Genomic DNA, 16,834 nt, shown 5'->3' with positions numbered 1-16,834 from the left:
ACAAACAAACAAACAAACAAACTACAACCCAAAGCTTTTGAAAGCACTGAAAAGCTGGTTCTATCAATGATTCAGACTGAATCTGAAGATCCATCCTAGGGTGAAGAACTGACAAAGATATGTATTCCTCCAGAAAACACATCTACTTCCCAGCTCTGGGAAGTTGTGAGAAACTTACAGACTTGCAAGGTACCCAGGAAAGATAAAAATGTCCTTGTTAAAAATGCCTTATATGTCCATATAACATGTAGCATGAGGGAGTATAACTATGTTAAGTCTTCAGGAATATGTAATCCTGTTTGTTTACGCTTACTTTCATTTGGTTTATTCAGTAGAGGCTCTTCAAGTTCATGACCAAATATAAGATCAGAGTCAAATAAATGGTTAATGTTTTCATTCAGATTCCTGTTTGTTATTCTGAGAGGATTATGTCTTGTAAAGTTTGCTGGCAGTGCGGGAAATCCAGAGTCCTCTGGAAAGTTTGCAACTGGAAAACCCTTCACAAGAAAAGGAAAAACAAAAATAAAGATTGCATATCTTGGTCTTTAGGATAGAAATGTCTTTTGGTTTTGCAGTAATATAAATAGTAATGATCAGCTTTTTGTGAGTAAAGAGCTGTAGGATCAGTTCTTTAAATTAGTGTTGTGACCTTAAGATTTAATTAGTGCACTTTCTAGATAAGCTGTCAAACACATAAGCTGTGCAAGTTGTGTACATTAAAAAGCACCAGCAGCTATGAAACTCAAATGCTTGAAACAAAATTGTAACCACTTCAAGAACAAAGCTACTGTAATGCACTGAAGCTGTTTTTACTGAGAAAGATGGAAAACAATACATTTTCAAATGTAAACCCATTACAGGGGATGACTGGCACGGGGCTGATAAAAATTCAGCTTTGGAAGGATCTTCATAATATTTTAAAACACTTAGTAGTTCATAAGTCTCACTTTGGGACCACCACTTCTTGGAGCAACTGATTTAAGGCTGTGCCAGTCTCTGCTGATTTGTTGATTTTGTTAAAACTGGGTACAGTACAATGACAACGGTGATTGCCTCCTGTAAATCATCTCTAATTCAGAAGTGACAACGTTAAAAGAAATTTAATCAATAGCATGAAAATATTATGTACAGAGTGTTCTGGTGTCTACCTACTAAATAAAGTGCTAGCCTGCTTTCTGCTGGGAAAATCTCTTTTGAAGCTTAAGATCAAAAGCACTTTTTAAGCTTAAACAACACCATACGGTTTCAATTCTTGCTTTCTAACAAGCACTTTAAAAAGCACAACTAAAATGCAACAGACAAACTTGAAAAATCTTTTGTGTTGTTCCACTTGAATGATCTAATGAGAAAATGGCTCAGTTCTGTTGTAGCTAATGAGGTATAACATCTTCACTGAACCTGAATATAAAACAGAGATTTCTCTAAAGATACAGTCTTAACATGCTTCTATTGCTTTACTCATTCTGCCATGTTTTTATTTAAGTGATGTCCAACGAATAAAAGCACAGGTCAGTTTTGAAATAAAACATTTACACATGAAATTGCTCAATCCAAAAGTGCTTTGAACTCTGTATACAAGCATTGTGGCCTCAAGCGGGAAAATGTGTTTCACTAACTTACTCAGGTCCCGAGTCTGCAAACAGAGATATTAATGTAGCCAGACAGGGATCTGTGATAACACATTTTTGATAGATGAAGTTCTGAGACAGAACCCAAGTGTACATGGATTTTAACCTGCCTGGTTTTGGCAGTGACCTACTATCAATGTGAAGAATGAGATTTGGCAAAACAGTGAAGATACCACTAATATCAGTATCAAATAATAGCATTTATTATGGTAGTAGCTAGAAGCTAATATCCTGGTAATGGGCTTTATTTATACAATAAAATATTTATGCCAAGAAATTTATACAAGGATACAATATGGACATAACTCATTGTTATGGGAAGCATAAGATAACAGCAAAGTGGTTAGATCCAGTGCAGCAAGTAGTATTTGCAGCTCAGCAACAGTTCAGGTGTGGTTGGGCATGGTGACTGCATCATGGCAGTAAAAAATTTAAGGAGACAATTGGAGTAGAATAACCTTGTAGGTGTCTACTGGTAGTGCTTCTTATCTATAAAGCAAAGGGGTTGAGGAAAAGCTGGGCAGGTTGATGAGGATGGGAGAATAAAACAAATCGTACTGATGCTTCTCATCATCCTTAGTTGTTTTAGATGTGTAGGAGAACTGTTTCTGTGCTCCATCAATATGAAACTGAGATATGAAGAGAGAACTGGCTTGCACAACACAGTAGGAACAGACACTAGATCTCCTCATTACTCTATTGATCCTTCTGGGGAAATTGATGGTTAAAATGCATATTGCAGTCTTTTGAGCTGGAAGGAAAGAATTCTGTTCATCAAACAAATCTCCAGAGAAGTTTCCTGCTGTGAGACAGAAAACACAGGTCTGCTGTGGGACAACAAACTCTTTAGTGCGTGGGGTCTCAGTGATAAACAGAGCCATAGAGACAATGAACCTTCTGTTCGTAGGAGACACGTGCTGGGCTAGCCTCCTCTCTGACTCCTTGCTGTTGTTATTGTTATTCTTGTATTTAGGATACCTAATTGTGAATCCCACTAAAAATCTCTGTTCCAGTGAATTTATACTGTAAAGTGAGATGAGGCACACCCAGTGAATGCAGACAGACTGACAGATGGGTGAGCACAAGAAAATAATGAGCAATAAAATTGATCAGTGTGACAGACAATGGTCACAGCAGATGCCCAACTGTTGTGAAGCTTTCTTTTGGTTTCATAGTCAGTGAGAATTTCAGGGCAAGGTCTGGAGGAAAACAACAAGGTAGCTTGTCCAGGGAGCCCCTTCTCAACAAAAGGAGTAGCAAAGGTAGAAATATGGCAGTGAAAAAGGGGTGTTGATGACCAGTAACAGTGGTCAGCTCGTGGTATGCAACTGCATCTCAAGGCATTAGGAGATGACCTCACTCTCAACAAGAAGCATGGAGAGAGACAAGACTGAACCACAGTGATGGAGACAAGTACTTTGATGAGAAAGACAGTGAGACCTAACAGAAAGCAGCAGGCTTATGGGCAAAGCAATGCATGAAGAATATTATCTGTGTTAAAGTATTTCCAATGGATACAGATGGGACAAGATAGTATCTTTCAAGACAATATGATATTGCATTACCAAATTATAGTTGAAAATAATTATGAAAGTAACTATCAGCAAGAAGAGAAATTGGAATATTGTGTGTCAAGAATCCCATTTACTGAGAAAAGATGGACAGAGAAGTTATAGCGGTGAATATTGCACTTTGAAATTACAGTTTAAAACATTCACACAGCATTGTTGTGATACTGCATTATGTGTAACATTACAAGGTAAGAGAATTAGGTTCCTCTGAAACTTTTATAAAAAATTATCAGACACAGATACCCTGTGAAAGTAGGGTACGTTTAAATATGCATGTTCTTGTTCTGCATGGACATACTTGCATGACACTGGTAGTGCATCTGCTTAACCTAATATGAGGATTTGGTTCATCAAACGTACACCTGCAAATTCAATTTCTCCCCATGACCTCATTCTACCTGTAGTCTAGACCATCCAAAAGCTGTTTAACTGCACAGGAGTACAAACTGAGGGTAAACCCTGCTGGAAAAAATGAGTGGATTTGCTGCAGCATGGAACTTCAGGGTAAGAATAAGTTACTACTGGGGGTAAATTTCACATTTCTGAACAATAAAATCTATGGTGTCATCTGTATCTATAGATACTTGAGCCTGAGACTCTAATGGGTCTTTTATAGTTTTTAAATGTTTGGTTTGTATTGCAATTGCCTATCATAGGCAACTCAGTGAAGGTTATCACAACACCCAAATAGTAGGCATATTCCTGGCAGAATGCTAGAAAGAACCGGTTATATGTTCTCACACTCATTAAATTCTGTGGTGAAGGAAGGGATCAGATGGTATGTCTTCCTCATCAAGTTAGCCTGGACCACAGCAGCTTCTCATGTCCCTCAGCACAATATGAGGATTCAACTGTAGTGTGTGCCCTGCAAAGACATGACTAGGAAACAGCCTTACAGAAGGCCAAGTGTTGAGATGCAGGCTGTGCTGCAGACAGAAAAGGCTAGCAATATTTGCTATTTTAATATACAATGTTATTGGAGACGACAGGTGATAAGTTATCTGAAGTGTGGACCATAGTGGCGGGTACTAACTGATGCTTACTAATACACTGTGAGATGTACTTCTTAATGCCACACTGTATAGGAGACAGCTGAACCCACCACCTTGATCTTCTTCAGGAGAAAGTCTAGGCCTGCAATTCTAAAAAAGGAAACCCTGGAATAGCAATTTCCCAAGAGGAATCTCTTTGGCTTTTTCTTTTGTGAAAAACATGACTGTTCTTGCCATTACTAACATTCAGTTTGCTTGACCTTCTCCCCCCATTTCATCATCCATTTCAGAAGCCAGTTCATTTCCGAATCTGTATAACCACTTGCAAGTTGGTTTAAAAAAATGTCATAAGAGCAAAAATATTCTTTTGAGTCAACCACTGAAAACAGAGTGCATGACTGCACCATATGTATTACTGTTCCAATGTGCCCCTGCGTTCTCTCTTCCCTGTGTTTCTAGCTGTTCCTTTAGACCAGACACTGCAGGTTTATGGTAAAAGGAAGTCAAGGGGCATTTAGCTCTTGGGCTTTCCACCTAATCTTCAAGGGTCTGTTTATAAAAACATGCCGTATGAACTATATTTTCAACTGAAATTTGGAAAGCCACATTTTTTCTCAAAACTAATAATGAAAAATATATTTTTGTTTCCATTTACTTTTGATGCTACTTTAAAGCTCAGCAGTGCTAAGATACTTAAATACATGAAGCTGAGATCCTACAAACTTTATTCAAACACTTGGCCCCACTAAGTTCCAATTGTCCTTTTATGGTTACCAGGAAAGACTTTTCTACTGTGTGAAAGTGTTAGCTGTCTTCTGTCCCATAGCTACGTATTCCCAAAATCAGAAAGCCTAGAATCTTCTTTACTGTGTTGTAATAGTTTGTTCTCAGGGATAAAAAAGGCAAACCAACAGTACTACATTGAAAAACAGAAGCATGTCTGGAAAAAAGAAACCTGAAATTTCCCTTCGGGACTTTTTCAAGGAGTGATGTGCAAAACAACAAAAAAGATTGCTATTGAGCCATTTTAAAAATAAAATCAAGTATTTCAGAAATCCTTTAACATTCTTTGACCTTTCTTCACAGACTGCTTTGGAATATTGAAAGGACAGCCCATCACTGCAGCATACTCATGCAAACACATACATTTTAAATTTATCTTGCAGCACTATGAAGAACAGTATGCTGAAGAATGAGTGCCTTCTGATCACAGTATGGCACTGAGACAGGCACAGTGAGGCAACGTGATCATCATGCATACTATGAAGCTTTCAACCTTAAAACAATCATAGCAGATACTTAGGAGTGACCTGGGTATGGAGAAAGTCTTAATAGTTTTAATGATTATGAAGAGGAAATGTTCAGTGCATAAAGTGAAATACACACCTAGTTTATTTGACAATGTAAACGAATATACTCACTGGATTTCCGTGTTTTGAGAGCACCTTAAGACTGGGAATAACTTGAAGATTTTCTAGTTGAGATGATTCCTGTCCAGAAGTTAAAAAATACACCATATGTCAGGCGTTCTCAAAAATCTTGCAAGTGGTGTATATATTTTGGGGAAAATACTGGTGATTTTACTCAGGCAAATCCCTAGAAGAAAATATAAATTTTGTCTGAAAACAGTCCACCACATTTAGCCCACTGAATCTACAGCATTAACAAAAATATACTGTACTTCAATTCTGTTGAAGTCCAGAAAGAGTTTCTGTAATTTTAGCACAGGTTGTAAAGTGTTCAATTCTCATATTTGATTCTGACTAGCAAGGAAACCTTGTGAAATCATTTTAATGCGGTTATGGTCCAATAGCAATTCCTGCAGAAATTGGAGACCTTCAAGTCCTTCAATTTGGCTGATGTAATTTCCTAATATAGCAAGAGTAAATGCATGGAATCTTCTTTAATGGATTTGGATTCTTTTCCAGCAAAAAATTATCTTTAGCAAAAGCAGCTCATGAACTTTCTGAATTACTTGTATGTTGTTTTGGACCACTTCAGTGACACTGGACAACAGTGTGTTTGATCTCATCTATCTATCTGGCATCTCTATTTAAAGCAAAATATCTTCCTAAATAAACTGGGCGTCTTGAGGAACAAGACTTAGGTCAATCATTATCGTTGGTATTGCTTATAGTCAGGAGGAAATTTCCTCAGTGTGAAACTTGCTGCTGGCCACGAGCTGGCAAATACATCTTCCACATGCTGGTTACCCTGCTCTGCCCTTGTCTTATAAAAGACAAGTGAGGCACAGTGGCACAGTATGGAAGAATTTCACTGTTCAGTTTCAAAGGATCTTGGAGCCAGGGCAAGAGTTAAAGCTGGGGTATCATCCTTATTGGGGTCAAGACCAGAGAAGACTGTCCCCCACAAATTCAAGGCACAGAGTGAAAACTGGACATAGGGAAAGTACTGTAAAATGCTTGAATGAATGTACAGAAAAGTTGCTACCACCTACTCTACAAAAACAGAAGTTTCAAGTTTTTAGCCTGCTAAGATGTAGCTGGGCCATGTTAGTAATTCCATTATAGCCCAGATGAAAATCTTCCAAACTCTGCATTATCAAGTGCAGGTTTTCTTCAAATTCTGCGTCCCTAAACCAATAAAGCAAACAAGAGTATGATGCCACAATTTTCCTCGGACAAAAGAACTTCAGCATTTCTTACCCCCCCCCCCCCCCCCCAAAAAAAAATTTATGAAGGGTATATATGGATGACTGCAATTTCACTAATCACTGGCACAGGTTTCATAGGAATTACACCTGGATACATTAAAAAAATCTGATGAAAAATGAAACAAATCCACTACTATGAGGTGGAAGTACTGCACATATAAACTTTTGTTCTGTGGAAGCTAGGTCAAGTTTTCTGGATCCAGACCATGGAAATCAAATAAAAAAAATCCCTCCTCTGCTCACAGAAGTCTGAGGACATGAAAAGAAAAGAGCTGTAAACAGCTGCTAGATTTAGTAAAATACTTCTGGCAACCTTTGGGTGTACTTTTACAACAGCTGAATGACAACAGGGCAAAATAAAATAGCATGCACTGTTCTACTAATTTGTTTGTAAAAGCTTAATTTCTGTTATGTCTGACCTGTAATTAGGTAGCATGAACTAATAGATTAAGAGAAGGGAAAAAAGGGTTCTAATTTTAGCTTTGCTTCTTCCTTACGATCCAGCTAATGAACCAATGTGGTTAGCAACCTTAATTTCCATAAAAACACTAAATATGGGTGATTGCTGAGCAGCTAGTGACTTGATTACATTCACACATCACAAACAAAACAATATCCAAACTGTATGTGAATATGTAATATTAAGTTGTGTTAAGATGTGTAAATATGTAGTATGTATATTTAATGCTTTACACAGGCTTATCTCACAAGGCTACAAAAATTAAGAGCTAATTCAACTTCCGAAGAAAGTGTCAAGAATATCTGGGGAAGGTTTAAGAACATTTTTGTTCCTAGAATATCTCACAATTGAGAAAGAAGGCAACAGTCATTAAAAAGACAGTATCCACTTAGTGGGAAATTAAAAGCAGCCGTAATAAATGGAAAAACAAAGAAATTGAAAACAAGAAGTAAAAACATGCAAAATATTGATGAAAAGACCAAATGCACATAAGGGGACATCAATGGCTTGTAGCATTAAGAACAGTATGAAAGAGTTTGAATGTATATCAATAACAAAAGTAATCCTGACAATGGTATTGGATCATTACTAGCCGAAGATGGTAGAAGTATCAATAAACCTGAAATGAAGCACAGTTGTTCACTAAATACTTTTGTGCTGCATTTGTGGGGAAAAAAAGGGCAATGTTATCCATATCACACAGTAATCCTGAAATAATTTCCATTCCAGTATTGATGTAAACGTTGTTAAGTAGCAGCTACTGAGCTAGAATCTTATGTGTTTAAATCAGTGACTCTGCGTAAGTCACATTTGAAAAACCTGGCTGAGAAACATCATGGCATATTTATGTTGACTTGCACTAAGTTTGGGAACGTCAGCCAAGTTTCAGTGGCGTGCAATAAAGCTAAAATTTGTCAACATTTAGAAAGGGAAAGGGGAGGAAACTAGAAGGCATTAGTGTAAAAAAATCCCTCCCATCAACAAGAGGGGCACTCCTACAGTTACTGAACAATTATTTCAAGTCCTTTATGAGCCCCCAGTCTGTATAAAGAATGTTCATCTCTCACGAGGAAGCAGGTAAGCAAAATGAGCACAGAAATTTGTCACACTATGATGGAAGCCCAAACAGACCATATCCATGTGTGCTTCTGCCAACAGACCTTTTCCTCAGAAGATGTGAAAACAAATTAATGTTTTCCCCACACTCCAGATGCTGAGCACATGCAAAGAATGAAGACAAGAAGAGCGGGGTGAAGTCTTGAGAAGTATGCACACAACAACGAGTTTTTGCAGGATTCTCTGATGCTCTGTCACTGTTACTTTTATAAAACTTGACCAAAGTGTAGAGGGAGCTCTGCATGGTGGCTTTGCAAGACTTGTCTGATATGATAAAACTGGATTTGACTATGGATGTTGCCTTATCCATGCAGAAATAAGTAGATGAATCCTGACAGATCCCGGAAGTTTCAGTCCTGAAAGAGTGCACAGATGAGAAATGCAAACTGAAAGGTAATTTGAAAATGCTCTTTAGGACACAGGCTGATCTAACATTGATGGCAAAAGGAAGAAGAAAGAAGTACGACCATCTCCTTCAGAGGATGACGAAAAGAACGTCATTTATGAAATGAGCAAGGGAAGGGAGGTTTAATGACAGGATGAATGACTGCTTAGACTACACATGACATTGCAGAAGAACTTTGGATGAATATATAAAAGCCTTCTTTATGCTCATAGAAGGTACTGTAGTCTGAACTGCTGAACTCATTGATTATAACAAGGGATTGTGGCTGCTGTCAGAATACTATGCAGTGTAAGGCAGCTGAATTTTCACAGGTCAGGCTCAAGGGACTGAAATACTATCTTAATATATTCCACACTATCTGATTATATTCCTAAAATTTTGTAGTGTAATGTACAAATTTAAGTAAAGAATGAAAACAGAATATCAATGATCAATCTGATCGGAGATAAATGTCCTCACTCTCCCAGATCAAACCAGCAGCCAGAGAGAGGTAGGTGGTTCCCTTACTCAAAATGAATTCCTTTGTAGGAAGGTGAAAAAACTTCAACGTATGCCTAACCACCTATGCAGTAGGATCCAAAGAAGAAATGACAGCAGCCTGGTATCATTAGATTGATGAAGAAGTGGCCTAACAAGTTGTTCATAAAGAACTTAGGAAAGAAAAGCCAACTAGATGGTGCCAAACATACCATATGTGTGCAAAACAAACAAACAAACAAACAAATATACTGTGTTTCTTCAAGCTAGGAGGGGAAAATAAAGGGAGATCCAAAGCTGAAGACACCTCCTTCCTCCTCAGTGGAGTAAAGGAGAGATAAAAGCATATTTTAAAAGCTGATTGTACTTGCTTTTTTTGGGGAAGTCCATCCTGTCTATAGCCATGAGAAGCCACCTTGCAGTACAGCTGCTGCCTATTTGTTACCTGATTTGGGAGCTTTTGTCCAGGTGGTATTGATTCAATGTGATTGTAGCTCAGACACAATATCTGTAAAAAGGAAATATAATTAATCAAAGAGAATGTTTCTCTGCTAACACATTAGCAAAACCGCCAATTACATTTTTCTGATTCAGAAATTTGATCTTTAGAAAGATGATTGGTCAGTTTAAAGTGCTTTAAAAAGTTTGGTGCAGTTCACTGATTTTGGATGAGATTACTGCAATACTGTAAAACTGAAACAGTGGTTGCAATCAGCTTTGTGCTGATTGATTGCTGTTGTTAAAAAAACCCATGAACAACAGGGTATTAAAGGACATTAAAGACCATATTTTCAGTCAAAGGAAATAAGTTTATCATTAATATTATTACAAAAAATAGAAAAGACTGTGTCATGAACCCACTTTGGCATTAGGAAGGAAGATTAAACCACTGAAAGACATGAGATTATTGTTCTGTAAGTTCATGCCACAGACATTTCTAAACTGGTCTGCTAGCACCAGCTCTGCAGCTCTGAATTAAGTAAAAAAAGACAAACATGGATTTAGAATACAAGTAACAGAAAAATAAGATAGAAATGAGATATATAGCATGAGCAGATCCATAACATGCTGGCTTTAGGGTAAGAAATGCAACATGCTCCTATGAAAGAAGCACCCTAATGAAAATCTCACAACAAATTCACAGTTCTTTTTCCAGTAGTAAACAATTGATTCAATTCTGACACCAAAGGCAAGGGCTTTCATCAGTCTGCTCTGTTTGCTTCTGTATCCCATTACTGAAATTCCAGTTCCATACCTCTTAGGCTGTTTTCATTGCTTTCCAGCAGCACTGGAGCTGCAGCTGCTCAGGTGGAGTACTCCATTCTCCACTTACCCTCAGGCCTGCCAAAGCACCACGCAGATTGTGACTCTGTACCTCAGCTGTGTCAAAGCCTGCTTGCAAAATACTTGTTACTACTTAATGGTAGAAACAGGATACTCTATTGGCTAGAGAGACATTCCTCAAGTAATTTTTAGGGATTCCTAACTGTGCTGTTGATACATCGCTTCAAGAAATTCAAGGCTTGCAATTGTAATACCTTAAAAAGCACATAGTCAGCACCACCAGAGTATTGATGCTGATATTCCTGGCATGGTGATACTGTTGCTGAAGGCCTTCTAGACTATTTAAGATCAAAAGATGAAGATCGTGGACTGTGCCATGAAAATTTTCTTCACGTGTTACACCAGGTAGGGATTTTCACTGACAGATGCAGGATACTGGGAAAGAATAAAATATAAATATGTTTCTAAGAAGACAAATACATACATACAACCCATAGAAATACTTACCTAAAGATTAATATCAGGGATGATGTCTGCAAACAAGTGTGACTAGTGCTGTGTAAAATACTTTTGTTGTAGAACAGTGACTGTCCCACTGGGTGCACGTACCGGTGTTCAGTTAAGGATGCATTTAATGCGACCAATCACAGGTCATTCTTGCTCTAAATTCCTGTAGATCTACAACGGAAAAGGCAGCTTTTCCAGAAATCAGAAGATTGCAGAAGCAGCACTGCACATATATACATGTCTGTTCTCACTTTTTGGCTGAATTTATTCTGAAAGGAATCAGATCAGATGAAAAATGGAAGCATCTAGAGAAAGAATATTTCTTCAATCTAACTGTGTAAAATAACCCATTTTGATGAAAAATTGCACTTGTTTTATGGATCAGTCAAGGGAATTTGGCCTACAAATGCTAGGGAATATCAGGCATATTTGCTAAATATAGATTCTAGCTTTAGATTTTCATGTTCTATCCACAATATTAGATGCTACTTTTAATAGATAAAGCAATTCTGAAAATCACTGCACCTGATGTTAGAAGCTGTCCAATTTAATTCTTGCATTTCTGTGAAGGCTGAATGTCCCAGTCTATCTGCAATCACGTCAGAGGTGAGTTTGATCCCAAACAAACCTTTTGCACTTTCTCATTCTGTTGGTTCCTGTTAAATGCATTTGAAGTGATGTCTGCTATATTAATGCAGATCTAGAACTATCATAGCAATATAGGCAAGAAACATTTTACAATTCAATGAATTAAAGATGCTATAAAATCAAAGGAACTAAAAAAGTGTTATTTTGTGTTTATATGAACCGACCTGAATGACTGTTTTCTTATGGAACAGATTAATGGAGATAGTCTGTGTTCTCTCAGTTAGTTTGCAATATAGATTTGCAAGTAACGTACACTAATTTCATAGGTGTTAGAAATGATTTCGCTTCAAAATTATAGTTAAAGCCTCAGGAACCCTAGCAATGTGCCAGGACGCTATTGTGCTAGGTACTATTACAAAAAAGGCAATTTCTACCCCAAAATGATGAAAGAGAGACAGAAACAGACAATGGGGTCTTATGGAGTATATGAAAGGATTACACACATATTAACAAGTCTGATCAGGTGGGTCTTGATCTGTTAAAGAACTATTTTTAAAAAAGTTACAGTAATCTGCGTACAGCATAACTTACTATTGCAATGCCATCTAAGGCTTTGAGAGAGGGAAGATGGAATAATACAAATAGTTGGTAGTGATCTTGTTTCCAGACTACCCAATTTCTACTCATGTCCAAAATTATCAGATTAGTTAAACCCTAAGTAGAAAAAAGCACAGGTTTATTAATATAACTTTAAAACACCCATATATAGGTGCATTCAGTCTACTTTGTTTTCAGCTCCTTCTTCAGCCATCATCTGCATGACTCAAAACTGAGAAATGACTTAACAAAATCCAGATATCTTCATTTAGGTGAATAGTACTTTTCAACACTCAAACCACAAAGAAAGCCCTTAAAGTGAGTGAAAACTATACCGACATTCCCTTAAAAGCCTTTGTGCTCTCTCACAGTTTTACAGAGTCTGAACATAAATAAGAATCAGGGCCTTGGTCTCCAGTTAGTGTCTGAATCCAGCCAACAAAGTTTATAATACATACATTAGCATTCCAGGTAAGCTGAAAAGAGCTGGAACTGCTCCAGGTGTAATTGTTTGTTATTTGACATAAGTTGCAGAATTATTCCATGGACCTTGATTGTGTAAACATCACTGGTATAAGTGATGTTTATCTCTGCAGAACATTTTGAGCCCAATCCACCTGGAGGGTACAGTACTTCCTTCTCAGGAGTGAGTATCAATCAAAAAACGTTAGACTGGGGTTCTCATCAGTTTGGGTTCCACTGTAAAGATGGATGAATGCAGCACCCACAGGCAGAACCTCCAATTATGTTTAAGTATAGCTTCCTCTATACTTGAACAAGTGGGGAAACACTGTATTTCTAATGTAATAAAAATTAGTTTTGAAATAGTAAATATTTACCTTTAAATTATGTACTCCTTGGTTGATATAAACAAAGTTATTACTTGTGTATAGCTCTATTAGGGAGTAAGCTTTCTTTAAACTAACTAAAGAAGTGATTCTCTTGTTGTCAATGACAATGTAATGAGGATAAGACAGATTTTCAAACACATGTCTTTTGAGGCTGATACGATGGTTATTATTTACACTATGTCTTGTAAGTTTGGTGAGCTTTGAAATGTCTTGAAAAATAAACAAGATGCACTTAGTATAAGGTGAGCTGGAATAGAAAAAGGTGGCTGATACAGAAGGTGAAACAAGTTACAAGTGACACAGTTTGTGTTACTGGGTCCAGCTGTAACTACATCAATGATCATTAGATCAATTAGATCATTAAACATAAATATGCACATTTTAGTAAGAAATATTTATTTTGCTGGAACATAACTGTTCTGCCTCACTCCCTTTCTTCAGTTCTGCTAAAGATACACTCAGACTTTTTAATATTTGAAAAACTCACTCTGTTGGCAGCGAGTAAAAACTCACCCTCTATAATATTTCACTATAAAGAAACATTTCTACTGTGTCCCAGCTTGACAGCCTGCATTATCACTACCACGGTAAATACAGTACCATCTAGTGTTGAAATGTAGTTTTCATCTAAAGTGAGTTCTTTGAGGTTAAGACAAGACTCTACTCCTTCTGTTTTTGTGAGGTTGTTGTTGCTAAATGGTGGCCATCTTAAATGTTCCAATTTTTCAAAGTTGGAAATTTTGAAGAGCGTTGGTCATCCAGATTTATGACAGTGATCTGTAATAAAACTCAGTATTAGAATTGAAAGAAACTGACCAGTCGATTAATCTGTAAATTAATTCCACCTGTTTATTCTGTGCTCAGTTTCTATGTGTACATTTCCTACTGATATCAATGGCAACTTCTTGGATGCATGATGTGATATTTCCCCATTATACAACAGAGCTACTCATGTTTAATACATTTCAAAAAAGTTCAGCTTCTCCTCCAAAACCAAGAACTCTACAACATAAGTATGCCAGCTCCCGAATGTACCTTTGCAGTTGAAGCTATTGGAACATACACATTTTTTTCTTGTCTGAATTAGATCTTAGATAGTTTTGTTCAATTTAAATCCTTCTGCAATACATGATTATTTTATTAGCTAGCCTGCTTTACACATCCTCATTCTGCAACAGGACTTCAATGGAAACAGGATTTCAGCCTAACACGAAGGCTGGATATTTAGTCTAGAAGAGGCTGAGTGCAAAGTCAGAGCAGAATTTATCCTAAATTTATAGTTCTTCATGCTCTTTATATACAACTAAATATTCTTTTCTCTATATCATAGATTAACAAATTCAGTAAATTTCTTCTTTGAAATACTCTTGAACAGAAACAAATAAATCTTGATACCAAACATATATTTTGCTGCCCAGGTTGTGAAATTACTTTCTTGCACAGGATCTGACTTTAGACACCTGGCAGCAAGCTTCTAGTAAAGACAAGGCTGTCAATGATCCCGTCTATAACCTGTTTGTACGACTATTACGACTTCCCCATTCTGATAATTCTACAGTATGTTAGCCAATCACTGTACAATGGAGAAAAGAAAAGATCACAGAATCCCAATCAAAAAATTCAAATTGTATTATAGGGGCCCAAAATATCCAGTGGTGTATCTAGGCTGTATCTAAGACTAGGCTGTATCTAATTAATCACTTAAATATTCGGTACCATTATATTGGCTTTGGTGATGACTAAAGAACATTTTTTGGCTGTATTATTTTATTTTCCAAAGCATTTATCGGACCCTTTATGAATCCTTTCTCTCTGATGTCACAAAACGTATATGACATATGCCAGAGCATTAATTTTCCTGGCAATTTTTCTAAACATGAATTCTGTAATGCACACAGAATGAAACACTACGCTTATCAGCAGAAATGTGTTTTCCTGTAGCTATTCTATATTCTAATAACAAATTGAACTGACAGAGGAGCTTTTAACCTTTCATACTGGGTAGCTTAACATGATTTCAGCTGATGGATCACAACAGGTTAGGATGACCTTGGATCTTCCTCCACTGACTCTTGTGGCTTTTTGCTAGCTCAGTTTCCTAAGGAAACAAGGCTAATGTGATTGTGCTATCTGTATATCCATCTGCTAGCCTTACCACTAATTTTTAAACCTATTGGTGAGTTTTGGCCCAATTTGTCAGACAAACATTACTCGACTTCCTACAAATTCCATGAAAATGAGCAGCTGAATGAGAGTTATAAGCTGACAATCCCAGTGAAGGAAAGGCTGCAATATTGGCTCAGCTACAATGCCAGACACTAGAGGATCCAGGAGAGACCTGTTCTGAATGATCTGAGAAACTCTGAGAACTCACACCTGATTAAGCACTGGATAACCCAAAGATAAGGCTCTTTCTTAAGGCAAACCAATTTCCTTCAGTTCTGCTGCTCATCAAGTGACTGCTTAATTAGTTTACAATTTTAGGTAGTCTTTCAAGGTGAGAGATAATGTTCAAAGGGTTATTCTCAATGTTTGCTGGTTTGAAATTAGGCCTACTAGCTCTCTTCTTCCAATCTGTTTTTCATATTGGTATTTAGTAGAACTCCATGAAATTTTAATCCTGCCTCATCACAAGAAATGGAGTAGTATAGAGAGTTCAATATGCACGTGGCAAAGCTCATTCGGCTTTAGACATGAAATATGCCTAAGTCTCTAAATTTTAGGGCAGGGTATATTTGAAGGGTCGGTATTAGAAAGCTGTGTTGTTATATGCATTAGAGAATTTATGTTTATAGAATTTATGTTTATAGAATTTACTAGGAGAACTAATGTTTCAACGGGTTTCAACATTATACTTTTGTGACATCAGAAAAAAGTTGGGTTCAAAATTGCAGAATAAATAAGCTAAGCCTAGCTATTGAATTTTCTAATGAAAAATTCTCAGGGCCAATCTCTACTGATCAGGGAGAGAATGCAAAGGAGCTGGCTGCAATTTCCTGAGTCAGTCTGGTTCTGTCATTATCCTTGCCACCAGTATCCTTGCTCTTTGAAAAATTGCTCAATATTCTTGAAGCTTCACTGACACTCTCATTTGAAATACTTCCAGAGCATTTGGAAGTCCTGGAATCCTTAAATGAAGCAAGTAGATTAAGGACTTTGTCTTGCCTTAGGAGGCAATTCTTTGAAAAAAGAAGCAAGTGTGTCTCATAAGCATGTCCTTTATATAGCCTTGGTGGTTTAAAAAGGGAAATTTTCATATGCTGAAAGCAGTCACGAGCAAAATGAGTGACACAAACAATTAAGCTTAAAAATGTGAAGGCTAGTTAGGAGAGGTTTAAAGACACAGAAAGTTAAACACTGAACACTTCATCATTACACACTTTTTCATTTACAGTTAAAAAAATCTTCACCCTTTTAATTTTACAGACTAAAGCAAATATTCGTGATTCCTACTGGATCAAGCCATGGCCCTTTTTTTCCACTACAGCAGAAGTGAATGACAAATAGGAAAAATGATAGCAGTGAGAATAAAACAGTTGTTAGAAACATGGATTACTGAAAATGAAAGCTAATAATGTCAATTTGATGGCTAATATTATCAGAGATCATAATCAGGACCTGATGAAATTCAGGCAATGCTATAGGCTTGATCCTATGTAAGGACCTTAAAATAGTCAATCAGA

The 16,834-nt window shown here is 37.0% G+C and overlaps 1 protein-coding gene across 1 annotated transcript in view; it reads right to left on the bottom strand.

Annotated features, from left to right (window-relative positions):
- Positions 1–266: 266 nt before the first annotated feature.
- LRRC9 (leucine rich repeat containing 9) overlaps positions 267–16,834 on the bottom strand; it is a gene marked incomplete at both ends in the record, with an annotated part of 39,562 nt that continues 22,994 nt past the window's right edge. Inside the window, 15 exon segments of the mRNA XM_082318852.1 lie at positions 267–497; positions 5,613–5,681; positions 5,873–5,938; positions 5,942–6,060; position 6,650; positions 6,654–6,673; positions 6,676–6,785; positions 9,696–9,832; positions 10,186–10,294; positions 11,641–11,756; positions 11,760–11,771; positions 12,295–12,417; positions 13,140–13,360; positions 13,752–13,901; positions 13,904–13,928. Coding sequence (XP_082174978.1) covers positions 267–497; positions 5,613–5,681; positions 5,873–5,938; positions 5,942–6,060; position 6,650; positions 6,654–6,673; positions 6,676–6,785; positions 9,696–9,832; positions 10,186–10,294; positions 11,641–11,756; positions 11,760–11,771; positions 12,295–12,417; positions 13,140–13,360; positions 13,752–13,901; positions 13,904–13,928 — 1,509 coding nt within the window.

This window comes from Platalea leucorodia (assembly GCF_965183815.1).
Source record: "Platalea leucorodia genome assembly, chromosome: 7".
Lineage (NCBI taxonomy): Eukaryota > Metazoa > Chordata > Aves > Pelecaniformes > Threskiornithidae > Platalea > Platalea leucorodia.
The sequence above is the reverse complement of the archived record's forward strand: the minus strand, read 5'-3'. Positions and strand labels throughout refer to the sequence as shown.